Source organism: Taudactylus pleione, unplaced genomic scaffold, assembly GCF_031769625.1.
Source record: "Taudactylus pleione unplaced genomic scaffold, aTauple2 ptg000343l, whole genome shotgun sequence".
Lineage (NCBI taxonomy): Eukaryota > Metazoa > Chordata > Amphibia > Anura > Myobatrachidae > Taudactylus > Taudactylus pleione.
The window spans coordinates 604,839-630,673 of NW_028284744.1; the positions used below are offsets into that span (position 1 = coordinate 604,839).

The following is a 25,835-nucleotide window of genomic DNA, read 5'->3' on the forward strand; positions in this document are numbered from 1 at the left end:
AACTAGGTAAATAATTTTCTCTAGCAAAATAAATCTACTGAACCTGATAAATTAGATCTAGGACAATAAGAAGCCGTACTGAGTGTGATAAACGCAGTGACAGCACGTAATGGTACATCTGTGTCCTGGTAGCCGCCCAATCAGTCAAAGTAAAATGGCATCATAAAGATTCCCTCGCCATTTTATCTCCCAATGCAGGGCCCCCAGCAATCCTTACCGCCAGTCAGACTCTGTGACCAGGCCGACCACCTGCAGCCTAAGCTCTACAAGGCTGCTTCTCACTATTTATACTTCGGATGGGAATTACACGTAGTATACACAATTCTGGCAAAGAAAGGGTTCATCATATACAGAACATATCTTGTGAAACAGTGTCTGCTGTAACGTGGGATCTACAACAGTACTGAGAATAAATCAGCTATTACTAACTATCTGGTGATGAACTCCATGTTTAATATAAGGATGTGCAGCCCAGCCCCTCCCAATTCCTGTGTGTGTGTATTTAAGGTACATTCTGAAGGTGAGACCCCTTCTTTGGGCTAGCACTCTTCTTGCCTGCCCCAGGTGATTTTAACTGGTATGGGTCCTTGCATTGCAGTACACACATCTAATGGGCTCTATGATGGGTAAGTCCTAGATAAATTAATTAGTGTGTTAGTATTAGAGATGTTAGGGACCCACCTGTATAAGGTTCACCGTGACGTGGTAGGTGGGCAAACATCTTTGGCCAAACATGTACTAAGAAACCTTACATTTAAAACCATGTTAATTATTGCAGTCTATTATAGATATTTTGATCATTTGTATTCTTAGTGCTTATAGTGTGCACCTGCTCCTCCCCCCCCAAACTCCTGGACAGCAGGAAAACAGCCCTAGGGGATTACACTGAGCAAAATCTTTCGGCTGTTTGGGATCAGGCTGAGGCTTTTTAGTGGACGTGCCTCCATTGATGCTGACAATATGACTGCCAGGATACGGAACACCTACAAGCAAACTGGCCTCCATATAGTAGCAGACTGGTGTGCCCAGCTTTCAGCAGCTGCAAAGAAATACTACCCTGTACCCTACCGAGCTAGAATTGAGCTGACCCTAAGGGCTGCCAGGGAGAATTAAAGTAAGAAAGCCCATAGGACAGCAGAAGCCGCTTCTAACCGCAGCATTCCTGGATATTCAGAGCACTGATCACCACAATAAATAGGTAGGAGAGGAATCGTTCTGTCCTTGGCGCTGGAGCATAGAGCACTGATCGCCACAATAAATAGGTAGGAGAGGAATCGTTCTGTCCTTGGCTAATATTGGCACACCAAAGAGCTGGAGCATAGAACACTGATCACCACAATAAATAGGTAGGAGAGGAATCGTTCTGTCCTTGGCTAATATTGGCACACCAAAGAGCTGGAGCACAGAGCACTGATCACCACAATAAATAGGTAGGAGAGGAATCGTTCTGTCCTTGGCTAATATTGGCACACCAAAGAGCTGGAGCATAGAACACTGATCGCCACAATAAATAGGTAGGAGAGGAATCGTTCTGTCCTTGGCTAATATTGGCACACCAAAGAGCTGGAGCATAGAACACTGATCGCCACAATAAATAGGTAGGAGAGGAATCGTTCTGTCCTTGGCTAATATTGGCACACCAAAGAGCTGGAGTACAGAGCACTGATCGCCACAATAAATAGGTAGGAGAGGAATGGTACTGTCCTTGGCTAATATTGGCACACCAAAGAGCTGGAGCATAGAGCACTGATCGCCACAATAAATAGGTAGGAGAGGAATCGTTCTGTCCTTGGCTAATATTGGCACACCAAGAGCTGGAGCATAGAGCACTGATCACCACAATAAATAGGTAGGAGAGGAATTGTTCTGTCCTTGGCTAATATTGGCACACCAAAGAGCTGGAGCACAGAGCACTGATCGCCACAATAAATAGGTAGGAGAGGAATCGTTCTGTCCTTGGCGCTGGAGCATAGAGCACTGATCGCCACAATAAATAGGTAGGAGAGGAATCGTTCTGTCCTTGGCTAATATTGGCACACCAAAGAGCTGGAGCATAGAGCACTGATCGCCACAATAAATAGGTAGGAGAGGAATCGTTCTGTCCTTGGCTAATATTGGCACACCAAAGAGCTGGAGCATAGAACACTGATCACCACAATAAATAGGTAGGAGAGGAATCGTTCTGTCCTTGGCTAATATTGGCACACCAAAGAGCTGGAGCATAGAGCACTGATCGCCACAATAAATAGGTAGGAGAGGAATCGTTCTGTCCTTGGCTAATATTGGCACACCAAAGAGCTGGAGCACAGAGCACTGATCGCCACAATAAATAGGTAGGAGAGGAATCGTTCTGTCCTTGGCTAATATTGACACACCAAAGAGCTGGAGCATAGAGCACTGATCGCCACAATAAATAGGTAGGAGAGGAATCGTTCTGTCCTTGGCTAATATTGGCACACCAAGAGCTGGAGCATAGAGCACTGATCACCACAATAAATAGGTAGGAGAGGAATCGTTCTGTCCTTGGCTAATATTGGCACACCAAAGAGCTGGAGCACAGAGCACTGATCACCACAATAAATAGGTAGGAGAGGAATCGTTCTGTCCTTGGCAATATTGGCACACCAAAGAGCTGGAGCACAGAGCACTGATCACCACAATAAATAGGTAGGAGAGGAATGGTTATGTCCTTGGCTAATATTGGCACACCAAAGAGCTGGAGCATAGAGCACTGATCACCACAATAAATAGGTAGGAGAGGAATCGTTCTGTCCTTGGCTAATATTGGCACACCAAAGAGCTGGAGCATAGAACACGTTTTATCTTCCCTGGGATGGGAGAACCAAATACTGCAGTAACCCCTACACGAGCCACCCTTCCTCATCCCAGCGGAGAACAAGAACAGAGGTGAGAGTGGGCCGATGGAGGGGGAGTCTTACACCCCATGTCATACTCCTGGGGACAGTTGCAGGTTGTGCTATAAGTAAAAATTAAACAAACTTAGAACACCCTACCCCCAAACCTTTTGTGCTCACCCCTATGTAGGACATATGAAAATAATGGAATAGGAGCAGGATTTTGTGAAGAATAGGAAGCAGCAGGTGAGGTGGGGGGAGGTTTACATCTAGTGATCACATAATTAGTACGTGGGCCCCTCAGGGATGTGTCCTTTCGTCTCTGCATTTTCTCTGTACACAAATGACTGCACCTCTAGGGAGCCATCTGTGAAACTCCTGAAATTTGCGGACGATACTACAATTATAGACCTCATCAAGGAACCCGAGGAGTCCGCTTATAGAAGGGAGGTTGAACGGCTGGCCCTTTGGTGTGGTCAGAATAATTTGGAGCTAAATCCCCAGAAAACAGTGGAAATGATAGTGGATTTTATTAGACAGCCGTTGTGATGTCTCCTGTGGTTATTAGCGGTACGGAGGTGTCTGTGATGTCTCCTGTTATTAGCGGTACGGAGGTGTCTGTGATGTCTCCTGTTATTAGTGGTACGGTGATGTCCGTGATGTCTCCTGTTATTAGCGGTACGGTGGTGCCTGTGATGTCTCCTGTTATTAGCGGTACGGTGGTGTCTGTGATGTCTCCTGTTATTAGCGGTACGTTGGTGCCAGTGATGTCTCCTGTTATTAGCGGTACGGTGGTGTCTGTGATGTCTCCTGTTATTAGCGGTACGGTGGTGTCTGTGATGTCTCCTGTTATTAGCGGTATGGTGGTGTCTGTGATGTCTCCTGTTGTTATTAGCGGTACGGTGGTGTCTGTGATGTCTCCTGTTATTAGCGGTACGGTGGTGTCTGTGATGTCTCCTGTTATTAGCGGTACGGTGGTGTCTGTGATGTCTCCTGTTATTAGCGGTACGGTGGTGTCTGTGATGTCTCCTTTAGGTTTTTGGGTTCGGTGATTTCACGGGACCTGAAATGGGGGTCTAATGTGGACGCCATCGTGGAGAAGGCCCAGCAGAGATTGTATTTCTTCTGTCAGTTTAGGAAGTTTAATCTGCCACAAGAATTGTTAGTTCTTTTTATTCAACAATAATCCAGTCTGTTCTGTGTACATCAATCATTGTTTGGTTCGGTTCTATTACAGAACAGGAGAAGAACAGACTACAGAGAGTCGTTAGGGCTGCGGAAACAATTATTGGTATTGATCTCCCCCCCCCCTTCAAGAATTATATTTATCCAGGATTAGTAGGTGAGCTGGTAACATTGCTGCAGATCATGCACATCCAGGCCGTCATCTGTCCCAATTGTTACCCTCTGGTAGGCGGTATAGGTCACAACAACGGGTGAGAACTTCTAGACAGCTGAACAGTTTTTTTCTGCAGGCTTTTACTGTGTTAAATACTGTAGATGTGGGGTGTAGGGGGTGGTAGGGACTGGCGTTGTGGTATGACTGATTGGCATTGTGTTTTTTTTGTGAGTTTTATAGGAGAGTGCTAATCCGGAACTAATTCCTTGTATATGTAAGTATGAATGTATGTATATATATGTGTATGTATGTATGTATGTATATGTGTATGTATGTATGTAAGTATGTATGTATATGTGTATGTATGTATGTATGTATATATATGTAAGTATGTATGTATGTATGTGTATGTATGTATGTATGTATGTGTGTATGTGTGTATGTATGTATATGTATGTATGTATGTATATGTAAGTATGTATGTATATGTGTATGTATGTATGTATGTATATGTGTATGTATGTATGTATGTATGTATATGTGTATGTATGTATGTATGTATGTATGTATGTATATGTATGTATGTACGTATGTATGTAAGTATGTATGTAAGTATGTATGTAAGTATGTATGTATATGTGTAAGTATGTATGTATGTATGTAAGTATGTATGCTTGGCCAATAAAGCTGAATTTGATTTGATTGTATTCTTTGAATACAACCTACCGTCTTGTGACCTCCATCTGCAGAAAGAGTAATGTAATGACTAAACACACCACATAAATCATGTTTCACCTTGCAGGATCTCGTCTGGTAATACAGGATTTGCCAGGTAAACATCTGTCTCCCGGGCAACCGTGGCCTCGCGCAGCCCCTCCACCAATCGGCTATACTCTTGTTTCAGTTTCTGTTCATCAGTTTCTTTAATTCTGAAAATACAGGATTAATTTACTTACAGTCAGTAACTTACTAGCTCTGAGTAATGTCAATCACATATTTGCTGTGATCAGTCTGAAAAAGACCAAATTAATTAAATCAAATGTGAAACTAGTCACTGTAGGCGACGTCCAGAACCATAACATATGTATCATATCCTCTACATCCTCCTCCCATTATTGTCCGGTTCTAGATCTTACAAGCACTGCAAGTAAGATGTTACCAGTGATACAGCTTCCAGCGACACAACGTACACCGAGAACCCACATCAATAACCACAACCTGCTCCACTCATCTCCCACTTCCCAACAGGACTCTCACTTCTGGATTGCAGTGTTGAGGGTCTCAATATTACTCTGGGATCGCTCAAGTGTTCTGCGCGTGATGGTAACACTCATGGAATCAATGCAGACATTATCTACGGAGATATTGGGAAAGACACTGTGACGTAGAGAAGAAAACAGGAGATCTTTAAATAATATGTATTATGTCAGCAGGACGGAATCACCTATGTTATGAGCTTCATCAAAGACAACTACAGATTTTTTAGCCAGTTCACGAGAGACCAGGTCCGCGATCTTGGGATCCAGTAGATAGTGATAGCTGTACACAACTACATTGCACTGAGACAGCTACACAAAAGAGAATTATATATATTTACACATGGTTATGTTATGTGTGTTATGTGGTTTCATAACACACAGTAATACACAACAAACTCACCCAAAGACTAACAGAGATAGCATTTCATACTAATACTCACAGCATGGCGGGCAAGATAATAAGGACACCAGCTGCGCTGTCGTCCCAAAGTCCGGAGGTCATCAAGATTGTACACACCAGGGGGAAGAGAGGTATCTTTGCCGAAGGCATCAAATTCCTGGCCACAGATAAAGAAGAAAATAAAATCTCTCTGCTGAATGATAAGAGGGAGCAGCTCTGACCGAATCCAACCCTGTTACCTCATAGAAACGACAGGAGGGCATGCTCGGGTCTCTCTGCCTCTGCGTCCGTACAAAGGAAGCCGTGAGACTGTGACACCGGCCGTCTATCTCTTTCCCAAAGCGCAAAGCACTTACCTGGTAAACAAGTGATCATGAATTAAGACATGTAATAAGACATAAGCAGAGAGGAAGGGTGCACCCAACAATGGAGCCACCTGTACATACACAAAAAGCAGCAAATATCATGGACTCACACAACAAGAACCCAGAAATATGGACCAACCTGTGTGCGCACACAATAATAAACCAAAATGATAGACCCAACTCTATGCACACACATAATAACCAGAGTGATAGACCCAACTCTATGCACACACATAATAACCAACCAGAGTGATAGACCCGCCTCTGTGCTCACACATAACCAACCAGAATGATAGACCCACCTCTGTGCTCACACATAACCAACCAGAATGATAGACCCACCTCTGTGCTCACACATAACCAACCAGAATGATAGACCCACCTCTGTGCTCACACATAACCAACCAGAGTGATAGACCGCCTCTGTGCACACACATAACCAACCAACCAGAATGATAGACCCAACTTTGTGCTCACACATAACAACCAGAATGATAGACCCAACTCTGTGCTCACACATAACCAACCAGAATGATAGACCAGCCTCTATGCACACAATAATAACCAACGAGAATGATAGACCGGCCTCTATGCACACACATAATAACCAACCAGAATGATAGACCCACCTCTGTGCTCACACATAATAACCAACCAGAATGATAGACCCACCTCTGTGCTCACACATAATAACCAACCAGAATGATAGACCCGCCTCTATGCTCACACATAATAACCAGAATGATAGACCGGCCTCTGTGCTCACACATAACCAACCAGAATGATAGACCCAACGCTATCCACACACATAACCAACCAGAATGATAGACCGGCCTCTGTGCTCACACATAACCAACCAGAATGATAGACCCACCGCTATCCACACACATAACCAACCAGAATGATAGACCGGCCTCTGTGCTCACACATAACCAACCAACCAGAATGATAGACCCGCCTCTATACACACACATAATAACCAGAATGATATACCCGCCTCTATGCACACAATAATAACCAACCAGAATGATAGACCCGCCTCTATGCACACACATAATAACCAACCAGAATGATAGACCCACCTCTGTGCTCACACATAATAACCAGAATGATAGACCCGCCTCTATGCACACACATAATAACCAACCAGAATGATAGACCCGCCTCTATGCACACACATAATAACCAACCAGAATGATAGACCCGCCTCTGTGCACACACATAACCAACCAGAATGATAGACCCACCTCTATGCACACACATAACAACCAGAATGATAGACCCACCTCTATGCACACACATAACAACCAGAATGATAGACCCACCTCTGTGCTCACACATAATAACCAACCAGAATGATAGACTGGCCTCTATGCACACACATAATACCCAACCAGAATGATAGACCCACCTCTGTGCACACACATAATAACCAACCAGAATGATAGACCCGCGTCTGTGCTCACACATAACAACCAGAATGATAGACCCACCTCTGTGCTCACACATAATAACCAACCAGAATGATAGACCCACCTCTGTGCTCACACATAATAATCAACAAGAATGATAGACCGGCCTCTATGCACACACATAATAACCAACCAGAATGATAGACCCGCCTCTGTGCACACACATAACAACCAGAATGATAGACCCGCCTCTGTGCACACACATAACCACCCAGAGTGATAGACCCAACTCTGTGCACACACATAACCAACCAGAATGATAGACCCGCCTCTGTGCTCACACATAACCAACCAGAATGATAGACCCGCCTCTGTGCACACACATAACCAACCAACCAGAATGATAGACCCGCCTCTATACACACACATAATAACCAGAATGATAGACCCGCCTCTGTGCACACACATAACCAACCAACCAGAGTGATAGACCCAACTTTGTGCTCACACATAACAACCAGAATGATAGACCCAACTCTGTGCTCACACATAATAACCAACCAGAATGATAGACCCGCCTCTATGCTCACACATAATAACCAGAATGATAGACCCGCCTCTGTGCACACACATAACCAACCACCAGAGTGATAGACCCAACTTTGTGCTCACACATAACAACCAGAATGATAGACCCAACTCTGTGCTCACACATAATAACCAACCAGAATGATAGACCGGCCTCTATGCACACACATAATAACCAACCAGAATGATAGACCCACCTCTGTGCTCACACATAATAACCAACCAGAATGATAGACCCGCCTCTATGCTCACACATAATAACCAGAATGATAGACCGGCCTCTGTGCTCACACATAACCAACCAGAATGATAGACTCACCGCTATGCACACACATAACCAACCAGAATGATAGACCGGCCTCTGTGCTCACACATAACAACCAACCAGAATGATAGACCCGCCTCTGTGCTCACACATAATAACCAACCAGAATGATAGACCCGCCTCTATGCACACACATAATAACCTACCAGAATGATAGACCAGCCTCTGTGCTCACACATAATAACCAACCAGAATGATAGACCCGCCTCTATGCACACACATAATAACCAACCAGAATGATAGACCCGCCTCTATGCACACACATAATAACCAACCAGAATGATAGACCCGCCTCTATGCACACACATAATAACCAACCAGAATGATAGACCCGCCTCTGAGCACACACATAACCAACCAGAATGATAGACCCACCTCTATGCACACACATAACAACCAGAATGATAGACCCGCCTCTGTGCTCACACATAACCAACCAGAATGATAGACCCACCTCTGTGCTCACACATAACCAACCAGAATGATAGACCCACCTCTGTGCTCACACATAATAACCAGAATGATAGACCCACCTCTGTGCTCACACATAATAACCAACCAGAATGATAGACCCGCCTCTGTGCTCACACATAATAACCAACCAGAATGTTAGACCCGCCTCTGTGCTCACACATAACAACCAGAATGATAGACCCACCTCTGTGCTCACACATAATAACCAACCAGAATGATAGACCGGCCTCTATGCACACACATAATAACCAACCAGAATGATAGACCCACCTCTATGCACACACATAACAACCAGAATGATAGACCGGCCTCTGTGCTCACACATAACAACCAACCAGAATGAAAGACCCGCCTCTATGCACACACATAATAACCAACCAGAATGATAGACCGGCCTCTGTACACACACATAACCAACCAGAATGATAGACCGGCCTCTGTGCTCACACATAACAACCAGAATGATAGACCCACCGCTATGCACACACATAACCAACCAGAATGATAGACCGGCCTCTATGCACACACAACAACCAGAATGATAGACCGCCTCTATGCACACACATAATAACCCACCAGAATGATAGACCGGACTCTGTACACACACATAACAACCAACCAGAATGATGGACCCGCCTCTGTGCTCACACATAATAACCAGAATGATAGACCCGCCTCTGTGCACACACATAATAATCAACCAGAATGATAGACCCAACTCTATGCACACACATAATAACCAACCAGAAAGATAGACCGGCCTCTATGCACACACATAATAACCAGAATGATAGACCCAACTCTGTGCTCACACATAACCAACCAGAATGATAGGCCGGCCTCTATGCACACACATAATAACCAACCAGAATGATAGACCCGCCTCTGTGCACACACATAACCAACCAGAATGATAGACCAAACTCTATGCACACACATAACAACCAGAATGATAGACCGGCCTCTGTGCTCACACATAACCAACGAGAATGATAGACCCACCGCTATGCACACACATAACCAAACAGAATGATAGACCGGCCTCTGTGCTCACACATAACCAACCAGAATGATAGACCCACCGCTATGCACACACATAACCAACCAGAATGATAGACCGGCCTCTGTGCTCACACATAACCAACCAGAATGATAGACCGGCCTCTGTGCTCACACATAATAACCAGAATGATAGACCCGCCTCTGAGCTCACACATAATAATCAAGCAGAATGATAGACCCAACTCTATGCACACACATAATAACCAACCAGAATGATAGAACGGCCTCTATGCACACACATAATAATCAGAATGATAGACCCAACTCTGTGCTCACACATAACCAACCAGAATGATAGACCGGCTTCTATGCACACACATAACCAACCAGAATGATAGACCCAACTCTATGAACACTCATAATAACCAACCAGAATGATAGACCCGCCTCTATGCACACACATAACCAACCAGAATGATAGACCTGCCTCTGCGCACACACATAATAACCAACCAGAATGATAGACCCACCTCTGTGCACACACATAATAACCAACCAGAATGATAGACCAGCCTCTATGCACACACATAATAACCAGAATGAAAGACCGGCCTCTGTGCTCACACATAATAACCAACCAGAATGATAGACCCAACTCTATGCACACACACATAACCAACCAGAATGATAGACCGGCCTCTGTGCACACACATAATAACCAACCAGAATGATAGACCCACCTCTGTGCACACACATAATAACCAACCAGAATGATAGACCCACCTCTGTGCACACACATAATAACCAACCAGATTGATAGACCGGCCTCTATGCACACACATAACAAACAGAATGATAGACCCGCCTCTATGCACACACATAATAACCAACCAGAATGATAGACCGGACTCTGTACACACACATAACCAACCAGAATGATAGACCCACCTCTATGCACACACATAACAACCAGAATGATAGACCGGCCTCTATGCACACACATAACAACCAGAATGATAGACCCGCCTCTATGCACACACACATAACCAACCAGAATGATAGACCCACCGCTATGCACACACATAACCAACCAGAATGATAGACCGGCCTCTGTGCTCACACATAACCAACCAGAATGATAGACCCAACGCTATGCACACACATAACCAACCAGAATGATAGACCGGCCTCTGTGCTCACACATAACAACCAACCAGAATGATAGACCCGCCTCTGTGCTCACACATAATAACCAACCAGAATGATAGACCCGCCTCTATGCACACACATAATAACCAACCAGAATGATAGACCAGCCTCTGTGCTCACACATAATAACCAACCAGAATGATAGACCCGCCTCTATGCACACTATAACCAACCAGAATGATAGACCCACCTCTATGCTCACACATAACAACCAGAATGATAGACCCGTCTCTGTGCTCACACATAATAACCAGAATGATAGACCCACCTCTGTGCTCACACATAATAACCAACCAGAATGATAGACCTGCCTCTGTGCTCACACATAATAACCAACCAGAATGACAGACCCGCCTCTGTGCTCACACATAACAACCAGAATGATAGACCCACCTCTGTGCTCACACATAATAACTAACCAGAATGATAGACCGGCCTCTATGCACACACATAATAACCAACCAGAATGATAGACCCGCCTCTATGCACACACATAATAACCAACCAGAATGATAGACCCACCTCTGTGCTCACACATAATAACCAACATGATAGACCCACCGCTATGCGCACACATAACCAACCAGAATGATAGACCGGCCTCTGTGCTCACACATAACAACCAACCAAAATGATAGACCCGCCTCTATGCACACACATAATAACCAACCAGAAAGATAGACCGGCCTCTGTACACACACATAACCAACAAGAATGATAGACCAGCCTCTGTGCTCACACATAACAACCAGAATGATAGACCCGCCTCTGTGCACACACATAATAACCAACCAGTATGATAGACCGGCCTCTATGCACACACATAATAACCAACCAGAATGATAGACCGGCCTCTGTGCTCACACATAACAACCAGAATGATAGACCGCCTCTGTGCACACACATAATAACCAACCAGAATGATAGACCCACCGCTATGCACACACATAATAACCAACCAGAATGATAGACCCGCCTCTGAGCACACACATAACCAACCAGAATGATAGACCCACCTCTGTGCACACACATAATAACCAACCAGAATGATAGACCGGCCTCTATGCACACACATAACAACCAGAATGATAGACCGCCTCTATGCACACACATAATAACCAACCAGAATGATAGACCGGACTCTGTATACACACATAACAACCAACCAGAATGATAGACCCGCCTCTGTGCTCACACATAATAACCAGAATGATAGACCCGCCTCTGTGCTCACACATAATAATCAACCAGAATGATAGACCCAACTCTATGCACACACATAATAACCAACCAGAATGATAGAACGGCCTCTATGCACACACATAATAACCAGAATGATAGACCCAACTCTGTGCTCACACATAACCAACCAGAATGATAGACCGGCTTCTATGCACACACATAACCAACCAGAATGATAGACCCAACTCTATGAACACTCATAATAACCAACCAGAATGATAGACCCGCCTCTATGCACACACATAACCAACCAGAATGATAGACCTGCCTCTGCGCACACACATAATAACCAACCAGAATGATAGACCCACCTCTGTGCACACACATAATAACCAACCAGAATGATAGACCGGCCTCTGTGCACACACATAACCAACCAGAATGATAGACCCACCTCTATGCTCACACATAATAACCAACCAGAATGATAGACCAGACTCTGTACACACACATAACAACCAACCAGAATGATAGACCCGCCTCTGTGCTCACACATAATAACCACAATGATAGACCCGCCTCTGTGCTCACACATAATAATCAACCAGAATGATAGACCCAACTCTATGCACACACATAATAACCAGAATGATAGACCCACCTCTATGCTCACACATAATAACCAGAATGATAGACCGGCCTCTGTGCTCACACATAATAACCAACCAGAATGATAGACCCGCCTCTGTGCACACACATAATAACCAACCAGAATGATAGACCCGCCTCTGTGCACACACATAACCAACCAACCAGAATGATAGACCCGCCTCTGTGCACACACATAATAACCAACCAGTATGATAGACCGGCCTCTATGCACACACATAATAACCAACCAGAATGATAGACCCGCCTCTATACACACACATAACAACCAACCAGAATGATAGACCCACCTCTATGCACACACATAACCAACCAGTATGATAGACCCACCTCTATGCACACACATAATAACCAACCAGTATGATAGACCCACCTCTATGCACACACATAATAACCAACCAGAATGATAGACCCACCTCTGTGCACACACATAATAACCAACCAGAATGATAGACCCATCTCTATGCACACACATAATAACCAACCAGAATGATAGAACGGCCTCTATGCACACACATAATAACCAGAATGATAGACCCAACTCTGTGCTCACACATAACCAACCAGAATGATAGACCGGCTTCTATGCACACACATAACCAACCAGAATGCTAGACCCAACTCTATGAACACTCATAATAACCAACCAGAATGATAGACCTGCCTCTGCGCACACACATAATAACCAACCAGAATGATAGACCCACCTCTGTGCACACACATAATAACCAACCAGAATGATAGACCCGCCTCTGTTCACACACATAACCAACCAACCAGAATGATAGACCCGCCTCTGTGCACACACATAATAACCAACCAGAATGATAGACCCGCCTCTGTGCACACACATAATAACCAACCAGTATGATAGACCGGCCTCTATGCACACACATAACCAACCAGAATGATAGACCCGCCTCTATACACACACATAACAACCAACCAGAATGATAGACTCACCTCTATGCACACACATAACCAACCAGTATGATAGACCCACCTCTATGCACACACATAATAACCAACCAGTATGATAGACCCACCTCTATGCACACACATAATAACCAACCAGAATGATAGACCCACCTCTGTGCACACACATAATAACCAACCAGAATGATAGACCGGCCTCTATACACACACATAACAACCAACCAGAATGATAGACCGGCCTCTATGCACACACATAACCAACCAGAATGATAGACCCACCTCTATGCACACACATAACAACCAACCAGAATGTTAGACCCGCCTCTATGCACACACATCACCAACCAAAACAGAATGATGGGCCCGCCTCTGTGCTCACACACAACATCCAACCTAAATGATAGACCTGCCTCTATGCACACACATAACCAACTAGAAAGATAGACCCCCCTTTATGCACACACATAACCAACCAACCACAATGATAGACCTGCCTCTATGCACACACATAACAACCAACCAGAATGATAGACCCGCCTCTATGCAAACACATAACAACCAACCAGAATGATAGACCCGCCTCTATGCACACACATAACTAACCAGAATGATAGACCCACCTCTGTGCACACACATAACCAACCAGAATGATAGACCCACCTCTATGCACACACATAACAACCAGAATGATAGACCGGCCTCTGTGCTCACACATAACAACCAGAATGATAGACCCACCGCTATGCACACACATAACCAACCAGAATGATAGACCCGCCTCTATGCACACACATAATAACCAACCAGAATGATAGACCGGCCTCTGTACACACACATAACCAACCAGAATGATAGACCGGCCTCTGTGCTCACACATAACAACCAGAATGATAGACCGGCCTCTGTGCTCACACATAACAACCAGAATGATAGACCCGCCTCTGTGCACACACATAATAACCAACCAGTATGATAGACCGGCCTCTATGCACACACATAATAACCAACCAGAATGATAGACCGGCCTCTGTGCTCACACATAACAACCAGAATGATAGACCGCCTCTATGCACACACATAATAACCAACCAGAATGATAGACCCACCGCTATGCACACACATAACCAACCAGAATGATAGACCAGCCTCTATGCACACACATAACAACCAGAATGATAGACCGCCTCTATGCACACACATAATAACCAACCAGAATGATAGACCGGACTCTGTACACACACATAACAACCAACCAGAATGATAGACCCGCCTCTATGCACACACATAATAACCAACCAGAATGATAGACCGGACTCTGTACACACACATAACAACCAACCAGAATGATAGACCCGCCTCTGTGCTCACACATAATAATCAACCAGAATGATAGACCCAACTCTATGCACACACATAATAACCAACCAGAATGATAGAACGGCCTCTATGCACACACATAATAACCAGAATGATAGACCCAACTCTGTGCTCACACATAACCAACCAGAATGATAGACTGGCTTCTATGCACACACATAACCAACCAGAATGATAGACCCAACTCTATGAACACTCATAATAACCAACCAGAATGATAGACCCGCCTCTATGCACACACATAACCAACCAGAATGATAGACCTGCCTCTGCGCACACACATAATAACCAACCAGAATGATAGACCCACCTCTGTGCACACACATAATAACCAACCAGAATGATAGACCGGCCTCTGTGCACACACATAACCAACCAGAATGATAGACCCACCTCTATGCTCACACATAATAACCAGAATGATAGACCGGCCTCTGTGCTCACACATAATAACCAACCAGAATGATAGACCCACCTCTGTGCACACACATAATAACCAACCAGAATGATAGACCGGCCTCTATGCACACACATAACAACCAAGCAGAATGATGGGCCCGCCTCTGTGCTCACACACAACATCCAACCTAAATGATAGACCCGCCTCTATGCACACACATAACAACCAACCAAAATGATAGACCCGCCTCTATGCACACACATAACAACCAACCAGAATGATAGACATGCTTCTATGCACACATAACAACCAACCAGAATGATAGACCCGCCCTCTATGCACACACATAACAACCAACCAGAATGATAGACCCGCCTCTATGCACAAACATAACAACCAACCAGAATGATAGACCCACCTCTTTGTGCACACACACACACTCAACTGCAAACCAGAATGTTGGACGCCTCTCTGCATACATACTCACACACAACAACCAAACAAAATGATAGACTCACATATATGCAAACACACAACCAACCAGAATGATAGACCCGCCTCAGTGCATACACACAACAACCAGCCAGAATGATGGACCCATCTCTGTGCACACCCACAACAACCAATCAGAATAATACTCCCACCTCTGTGCACATAAACAACAACTAGAATGATGGCCAGTCAATCATAGATTTTTGTCCATCGACTTGGAATAGCGTATGGTTCCTCGTTCTTTAATTCAACACTCCTCTGGATTCCCTCTCACCGTCAATAATGGCCTGATACTGACTGCTCCCACTCTGTAGTGGGTGGGTAACGTTGCCACCACCAGGCTCCTACACTGGCACCTGGAACCACTTCTCCCAGGCTCCTACACCAGCATTTGAAACCGCATACTTCTGGGTATGTGTGGAAACGCTGCTACAACACATCCTGATTAGTGTTGACTAATTCCCATTGGTCTCTCACCATGGACCAGTCTGCACGGGTTAGCTGGTAGAGGGCTTGTAGAGACTGGGCTCAATCCAGTACTGCCAGGAAACTGAACAGCTGTTCTGGTGGTCACAGGATACAAGCAGCAGGCAGATGTCTATTGCTCAAACGATCATCACAACATTCAGATATTCTTCAGATGTTTTCTCCTCTGTGACAGTAAGAGGATCCATACTGAGGGCTTGCAGGCCCCGATTTATAGCAAGAGGACATAACACAACAGGTTACAGCCCTGCCTCCAACCTCTAGTACTATTATACCAATCAGCAAATGTCGCAAAATCTAAATAAATACATCTTACATTTCAAAGGAGCCACAGAACTTCCTCTCTCAGTCAGGTGACTGATCCATCCAGTCAGATCCTGAATGATGCACTCACATGATCTCTGCATCTAATGACAGCCAGCAGTGCCCTATTTAAACCTGCTCCAGAGACTTAGTCCTGTTCGTAACAAATCACTTCTCAGTGGATGTACTCTCTGACCTCCGGTGATCTGCCTGTATTGAGCACCCCTGTTATTAGCCTGAATCTATGAGCTGTGTCACCTGACTGTACTCAGCGTTCCGGTATTTAGCCAGTGCCAGCGCTCCTGTTATTAGCCTGAATCTATGAGCTCTGTCACCTGACTGTACTCAGCGTTCCGGTATTCAGCCAGTGCCAGCGCTCCTGTTATTAGCCTGAATCTATGAGCTCTGTCACCTGACTGTACTCAGCGTTCCGGTATTCAGCCAGTGCCAGCGCTCCTGTTATTAGCCTGAATCTATGAGCTTGGTCACCTGACTGTACTCAGCGTTCCGGTATTCAGCCAGTGCCAGCGCTCCTGTTATTAGCCTGAATCTATGAGCTCGGTCACCTGACTGTGCTCAGCGTTCCGGTATTTAGCCAGTGCCAGCATTCCTGTTATTAGCCTGAATCTATGAGCTCTGTCACCTGACTGTACTCAGCATTCCGGTATTTAGCCAGTGCCAGCGCTCCTGTTATTAGCCTGAATCTATGAGCTCTGTCACTGACTGTACTCAGCGTTCCGGTATTCAGCCAGTGCCAGCGCTCCTGTTATTAGCCTGAATCTATGAGCTCTGTCACCTGACTGTACTCAGCGTTCCGGTATTCAGCCAGTGTCAGTACTCCTGGTAAACAGACTTACTCCATTATCTTTGTCACCTGCCAACTTGTATTCTCAAACCCTGCTCTAGGCTATAGTCTTCTCTACAGCCATCACTACAGTACTTTAATTTGCTCAATTACCAAGATACTTTCACAATGTGCCGGATTCCCAGCGCTCACTTACCGGGTCTGGCGGAGCTGTACGGCATCTGCACAGCGGTCGGGGAGTCCTTGGCGCCGGCTGCTGAATTCCCTGGATCCTTCTGTGATGCCAGCTGCTGCTCCTCCTCGCGGCTCCCATAGGGCTGCGTGCGCCGCTCTGGAAATTACTTAAAGGCACTGGGGGTGGCAACTTTGAAGTAGCCCTATATAAGGAGAAGCCCGATTACTTCTCCTTTGCCAGAGTATAGGCTCCCAAACCATACTCCAGCATTCTAGTGATCCCTACTGTTCGTTCCTGACCTTGGCTTGTTTGTGACCGGTTTCCGTCTCCTCCCTGGTACTGCGCTTGATATCCGGCATTGACCTTGGCTATTCTCTGTGACCTGTTTAAGTCTAATCCCTGGTATCATCTTGTTTGTTTGGTTCTGACCCGGCCTGTCAACAATTGTACGCCTTCATCGTACTCTGCTCCAATCCAGAGTTCATCAGCACCTGTACTAGGGAACCGAGTCTGAGGGCCACGACCTGCATGTCGGACGCAGCCAAGTACAAACCTCCTTACAGGGGGTCCTTGGTGAAGGAACTCCAGGCTGGGTCTCACCAATCCCGAAGTACAGGCTAGCATCCACTATCCACCCGTGAGCTTGTGACAGTTACCTGCCAGTGGTCAGCAACTCCAGTGTGTTTCATAGCACTTCTGTCACCTCACCTGCTCATTGCAGGTTGCTACAAGTTGCCTGGCCAACTGCACTCAGCTTCTGCCTTACCTCTCAGCAAGTATACATCGGAATCATTACCAGCTTCTGAGACAGACACTATCCATCGGTGGCACCATCGATAGAGGTGGTTCGTATTCCTGTTCCGTTGATTAGTTGCTGAGTCCTGTGCGGAGTTTCTGATGGTTGGGTCAGCCCTGGGTGCTGAGGTGTGGTTCTTGGGTTGTGATACTATATGAGGGAACGTATCTCATCTGCCCAGCCTGGGAACTGCGCAATTTATCAGATTCCAGACTGGTTACAGTTTACGGATTACCCTTTAGTTCAGATCCCAAAATTCCTCGCTGAAAGTTCCAGCTTCACAGTTCTGGGGTTCAGGCCTGGAGCAGAGTTCATCTCACTATGTTACAGGGACTGGCTGGTGGGTTCCAGTTCCCTGGTTCAGTAGCCATCATGGTTCAGATAGTCATCCCTACTTGGTCCATGCTGGTGTATGTGCAGAAGTCCTATCAAGCCTCCCAGGTTTCAGTTTGCCTGGTCATTCCAGCCTAAGGGTCCTGCCTCGGATCTGGAATCCCAAACCGTGACAATGAATACCCGGCTCTAGTGCATTGACTGCAAACAATGATGAGGTTCACCTTGATGAGGTAGGTGGGCAAACATTTTTGTCCAAACATGTAATAAGAACCTTATTTTTAAAGCCTTGTTAATTGTTGGAGTATATAATAAATATCAGTATTCTTAGTGCTTCGAGTGTGTAACTGCATGTTCCTTTGTTTCTGCATCACAATATACATGTACAGGACTGATATTACATAGGTGGACTGTAATGTCATGCACTGCTCATATTAATTTAGGCTATATAATATGAATATATATATATATTAAATATATTTATATATAATATATATAGTGACTAGATCCAGTGAAGGCTGTTGAGCGCTCTTTGTGTTGACAAAGATTTTTATGTCGATAACTAAATAAATTGTTGATTGTATGTTTGGCTCCCAGGATTTTGTTTTAAACAGTTTACTATGGTTTTAAATACCTTGTATTAGAATAACACTCATCATGTCCTATAGAACACATACACAAGCACCCAGAACTGGGCTTGCACACCATAGTCACCCAACGCAAAAGACTCACCTCCCAGAATGATGGACTTACCTCTGGATTCACACACAAATTACGCCTGGAGCTGAGAGCCAAGGCCATAAAATTGAGAGTCTCCCCAGTCTGGGCCTGTATATACTCCGTCAGCTTCCTCAGCTCCTCCACCACCTTAGGAATACATAGTAGTAATCACCATGCGGACACTGGAATGATTCTTACTCCAGAATATGTATAAGTCTCTCACCTTCTCTATTTCTGGAACAGTTCTGGAGCAGTATATCAGCTTGGTTACTTCCAGGGGGTACATCTAGAAAATATGAGCAATGTACAATATTATATACTGAAAACAAGGTAACGTGGCCAATAGACAATCGCCTGTCCTAAAAATCTGAATTTATTGCCACAGAGAATAAATACAGACAGACACGGAAGACAGTAAAAAGGCAGAAAAGTGAGATGAACATAGGGATGTACTTACCAGGCAACTAACTACATATGTTATATTCCAACAAATGTATTATTATATCACTGCACAGAATACATTTTATTATTATTACTTATTACCAGTTATTTATAAAGCGCACACATATTCCCAGCGTTTTACAGCAGGGCTCGACAAAAAATACAAAAAAATTACAGGATTAAAAGTGTGTTACACAGGACATGGGGTAGTGGTGACCTCATTGCTTTTGCTGGGAGCCCCCGGCCAGGTCACTGTTGCAGCTCCCTCCTCTCTGCAGTGTCCACCTTCACTGCCTCCTTCCTGCACAGAGCTCAGCACTGCTAGATGGGCCCGGCACCACCGACAATGCACCTTCCCTGCCTCCTTCCTGCACAGAGCTCAGCACTGCTAGATGGGCCCGGCACCACCGACAATACACCTTCCCTGCCTCCTTCCTGCACAGAGCTCAGCACTGCTAGATGGGCCTGGCACCACCGACAATACACCTTCCCTGCCTCCTTCCTGCACAGAGCTCAGTGCTGCTAGATGGGCCCGGCACCACCGACAATACACCTTCCCTGCCTCCTTCCTGCACAGAGCTCAGCACTACCGACAATGCACCTTCCCTGCCTCCTTCCTGCACAGAGCTCAGCGCTGCTAGATGGGCCCGGCACCACCGACAAAACACCTTCCCTGCCTCCTTCCTGCACAGAGCTCAGCGCTGCTAGATGGGCCCGGCACCACCGACAATGCACCTTCCCTGCCTCCTTCCTGCACAGAGCTCAGCGCTGCTAGATGGGCCCGGCACCACCGACAATGCACCTTCCCTGCCTCCTTCCTGCACAGAGCTCAGCGCTGCTAGATGGGCCCGGCACCACCGACAATACACCTTCCCTGCCTCCTTCCTGCACAGAGCTCAGCGCTGCTAGATGGGCCCGGCACCACCGACAATACGCCTTCCCTGCCTCCTTCCTGCACAGAGCTCAGCGCTGCTAGACGGGCCCGGCACCACCGACAATACGCCTTCCCTGCCTCCTTCCTGCACAGAGCTCAGCGCTGCTAGATGGGCCCGGCACCACCGACAATACACCTTCCTTGCCTCCTTCCTGCACAGAGCTCAGCGCTGCTAGATGGGCCCGGCACCACCGACAATACACCTTCCCTGCCTCCTTCCTGCACAGAGCTCAGCGCTGCTAGATGGGCCCGGCACCACCGACAAAACACCTTCCCTGCCTCCTTCCTGCACAGAGCTCAGCGCTGCTAGATGGGCCCGGCACCACCGACAATGCACCTTCCCTGCCTCCTTCCTGCACAGAGCTCAGCGCTGCTAGATGGGCCCGGCACCACCGACAATGCACCTTCCCTGCCTCCTTCCTGCACAGAGCTCAGCGCTGCTAGATGGGCCCGGCACCACCGACAATACGCCTTCCCTGCCTCCTTCCTGCACAGAGCTCAGCGCTGCTAGATGGGCCCGGCACCACCGACAATACGCCTTCCCTGCCTCCTTCCTGCACAGAGCTCAGCGCTGCTAGACGGGCCCGGCACCACCGACAATACGCCTTCCCTGCCTCCTTCCTGCACAGAGCTCAGCACTGCTAGATGGGCCCGGCACCACCGACAATACACCTTCCTTGCCTCCTTCCTGCACAGAGCTCAGCGCTGCTAGATGGGCCCGGCACCACCGACAATACACCTTCCCTGCCTCCTTCCTGCACAGAGCTCAGCGCTGCTAGATGGGCCCGGCACCACCGACAATGCACCTTCCCTGGCTCCTTCCTGCACAGAGCTCAGCGCTGCTAGATGGGCCCGGCACCACCGACAATGCACCTTCCCTGCCTCCTTCCTGCACAGAGCTCAGCACTGCTAGATAGGCCCGGCACCACCGACAATACACCTTCCCTGCCTCCTTCCTGCACAGAGCTCAGCGCTGCTAGATGGGCCCGGCACCACCGACAATACGCCTTCCCTGCCTCCTTCCTGCACAGAGCTCAGCACTGCTAGATGGGCCCGGCACCAACGACAATACACCTTCCCTGCCTCCTTCCTGCACAGAGCTCATCGCTGCTAGATGAGCCCGGCACCACCAACAATACACCTTCCCTGCTTCCTTCCTGCACAGAGCTCAGCGCTACTAGATGGGCCCGGCACCACCGACAATACACCTTCCCTGCCTCCTTCCTGCACAGAGCTCAGCGCTGCTAGATGGGCCCGGCACCACCGACAATACACCTGCCTGATGGATGCAGTGCAAACAGATACCGCAGAGAAGACAATTAGCAGGGGTGACGCCGCGCGGGGATTGGCTTCCTAGACACCGCGCGGGGATTGGCTGGGGGGAGGAGACGCACGGTGATTGGTCGGGGAGACGCCGCCACAACAACACCAGCGGGTCCTACAGGACCCAATCAATTTGTAAAATTGCGATCACTGCTAATAAAGCAGGAAGTCCTCTACTGACATCACGAGTTAGGTACCCCCCTGGGAGGGTTAGGCTAGGGGGAGGGAGGGTTAGGCACCCCCGGTGGGGACTTTGGGTTAGGCAACCCTCCGGGGGACTTAGGTGTAGGCACCGGGGAAGGGGGGGGGTTAGGCACTTAGAGGGGGGATTAGGGTTAGGCACCCCTTAAGGAGGGTTAGGGGGTTAGGTTAGTCAATACTTACCTATCGACGATCGGGATTTCCAGCGCTGTCGGGCTTCCGCTGCCAGGAACTCTGCTGTGGTCGGCCAGGCGCTCCCGGGAATTGAACCGATTCCACTGATTGTTACAGATTAGCTGCATCAGTGTCTGTAGGCACTGTGTGATCTGGTACTGATCAGGTTCTTGCATTTCAACTCTAGTAAGGAGAATTTCCAGCAATTCCTGTGGTGAGGGCTTACCAACAGCATCCATGTTTGGGCCAGAGTATTCGGTCCAGTGTTCTGCCCTATGAAATGGGGGGGGGGGGGGCTCAGCTGTGTAGCATACTGTGAAATTGGGGCCCTGTGCTGTGTAACATGCTGTGAATTGGGGGCCCTGATGTGTAGCATGCTATGAATTAGGGGCCCTGATGTGTAGCATGCTGTAGATTGGGGCCCTGCTGTGTGGATGCTATGAATTAGGGGCCCTGCTGTATGACATGCTATGAATTAGGGGCCCTGCTGTGTGGCATGCTATGAATTAGGGGCCCTGCTGTGTGGATGCTATGAATTAGGGGCCCTGCTGTGTGGCATGCTATGAATTAGGAGCCCTGCTGTGTGGATGCTATGAATTAGGGGCCGTGCTGTGTGGATGCTATGAATTAGGGGCCCTGCTGTGTGGCATGCTATGAATTAGGAGCCCTGCTGTGTGGATGCTATGAATTAGGGGCCCTGCTGTGTGGATGCTATGAATTAGGGGCCCTGCTGTGTGGATGCTATGAATTAGGGGCCCTGCTGTGTGGATGCTATGAATTAGGAGCCCTGCTCTGTGGATGCTATGAATTAGGGGCCCTGCTGTGTGGATGCTATGAATTAGGGGCCCTGCTGTGTGGATGCTATGAATTAGGGGCCCTGCTGTGTGGATGCTATGAATTAGGGGCCCTGCTGTGTGGATGCTATGAATTAGGGGCCCTGCTGTGTGGATGCTATGAATTAGGGGCCCTGCTGGGTGGATGCTATGAATTAGGGGCCCTGCTGTGTGAATGCTATGAATTAGGGGCCGTGTTGTGTGGATGCTATGAATTAGGGGCCGTGCTGAGTGGATGCTATGAATTAGGGGCCGTGCTGAGTGGATGCTATGAATTAGGGGCCGTGCTGAGTGGATGCTATGAATTAGGGGCCGTGCTGAGTGGATGCTATGAATTAGGGGCCGTGCTGAGTGGATACTATGAATTAGGGGCCCTGCTGAGTGGATACTATGAATTATGGGCCCTGCTGTGTGGAGGCTATGAATTAGGGGCCCTGCTGTGTGGATGCTATGAATTAGGGGCCCTGCTGTGTGGATGCTATGAATTAGGGGCCCTGTTGTGTGGAGGCTATGAATTAGGGGCCCTGTTGTGTGGAGGCTATGAATTAGGGGCCCTGTTGTGTGGAGGCTATGAATTAGGGGCCGTGCTGTGTGGATACTATGAATTAGGGGCTGTGCTGTGTGGATACTATGAATTAGGGGCTGTGCTGTGTGGTATGTTATGAAATGGTCTTCAAAGATGGACATGTCTCTGGCTCTGATGGGCACTGAAGGGAGGTGTGGGGTGGTCTATGCAAGTTTTCATATATTTTGTGTGGGAATGATAGTACGGATCCTAAACTTTTAAACTAGATCCTAGATTTTAGAAGAATTTGTCGAGCCCTGCAATAGATAGTAGGGTGCCTCTCCCCACAATACAATAAGCCTAGTCTGTGAAATGGTTCTAACACACAGAGAAAGATAAGTTGTTTACTATGTGTATTGCTCCATACCTGTTTAATAATATGCATTTTATTAATTTAAACCGAAATATAAGAGTTATGGTAGACTTACCTTTGTTAACTCTTTTTGTTCAAAGTCCATAGGGTCCACAGGGATACCATGGGGATAATGTGGTTGGAGTGACCAGCCACCAAACAGTTAAGCTTTAGCTCCCAGGATACCCCAGGTCCTCCTCCACATATACTCCGCCCCTGGCCACAGGCATTCAGTTATGTAAACAAGCCCAAGGCAGGAGAAGGAAGGACAATATACACCAGAAGCACTCATAGAAAAAGAGGGAATCCGTGACAAAAATAAAAATTACCCAATGCAGCCATTTGCGTCAGAGTGGGTGTCCTGTGGACTTCGAAGAAAAAGAGTTAACAAAAGGTAAGTCTAAAATAACTCTTATATTCTTCTTCAGGGTCCATAGAGATCCACAGGGATACCATGGGGATGTCCTAAAGCACTTCCCCTAAGGGTGGGGGACGCTCCTAAACAGAAAGGAGGACCCGCCGCCCAAAGGAAGCATCCTGAGAGGCAAAAGTATCAAAAGCGTAGAACCTAAGAAAAGAGTGGACAGAAGACCACGTGGCTGCCTTGCACTATTGCTCAGCAGAGGCACCACAACAGGGAGATCAGCCTGGAACTAAACCTGAGCGATAGTAATACGTAACCATCGAGCCAGAGTCTGCTTGTTAGCTGGCCATCCTCGTTTGTGAAAACCATATAACACAAAAAGAGTGTCTGAATTTCTAAAAGAGTTTGTACGATCCATATAGATACGGAGAGCACAAACTACATCCAGGGAGGCTTCACCTACAGAAAGGTCTGAAGACTGAACATCTGGAACCACAATCTCTTCATTCACATGAAACTGGGACACTACCTTAGGAAGGTAACCCGCCCATGTACGGAGAACAGCTCTATCCTGGCGAAAAATCAAAAAGGGGGAGCGACAAGAGAGCACTGCCAAATCAGAGACACTAAGTGCAGAAGAGATAGCTAGGAGAAAAAGTGTCTTCGCTGTCAAACATTTCAAATCTACTGAGTCCAGAGGTTCAAATGGGGGAACTTGCAGCCCTTTGAGATCCAAGGACAAATCT

The 25,835-nt window shown here is 46.9% G+C and overlaps 1 protein-coding gene across 2 annotated transcripts in view; it reads right to left on the bottom strand.

Moving 5' to 3' along the window:
- ERCC2 (ERCC excision repair 2, TFIIH core complex helicase subunit) overlaps nucleotides 1–25,835 on the bottom strand; it is a 426,580-nt gene that overhangs the window by 336,275 nt on the left and 64,470 nt on the right. For both annotated transcript variants that reach the window (XM_088443994.1, XM_088443993.1), the window contains exons 4-10: nucleotides 20,126–20,188; nucleotides 19,936–20,049; nucleotides 6,093–6,209; nucleotides 5,894–6,010; nucleotides 5,639–5,762; nucleotides 5,452–5,548; nucleotides 4,990–5,123 (exon numbers count right to left, since the gene is read on the bottom strand). In XM_088443994.1, coding sequence (XP_088300120.1) covers nucleotides 4,990–5,123; nucleotides 5,452–5,548; nucleotides 5,639–5,762; nucleotides 5,894–6,010; nucleotides 6,093–6,209; nucleotides 19,936–20,049; nucleotides 20,126–20,188 — 766 coding nt within the window. The remainder of the gene's footprint in view (nucleotides 1–4,989; nucleotides 5,124–5,451; nucleotides 5,549–5,638; nucleotides 5,763–5,893; nucleotides 6,011–6,092; nucleotides 6,210–19,935; nucleotides 20,050–20,125; nucleotides 20,189–25,835) is intronic.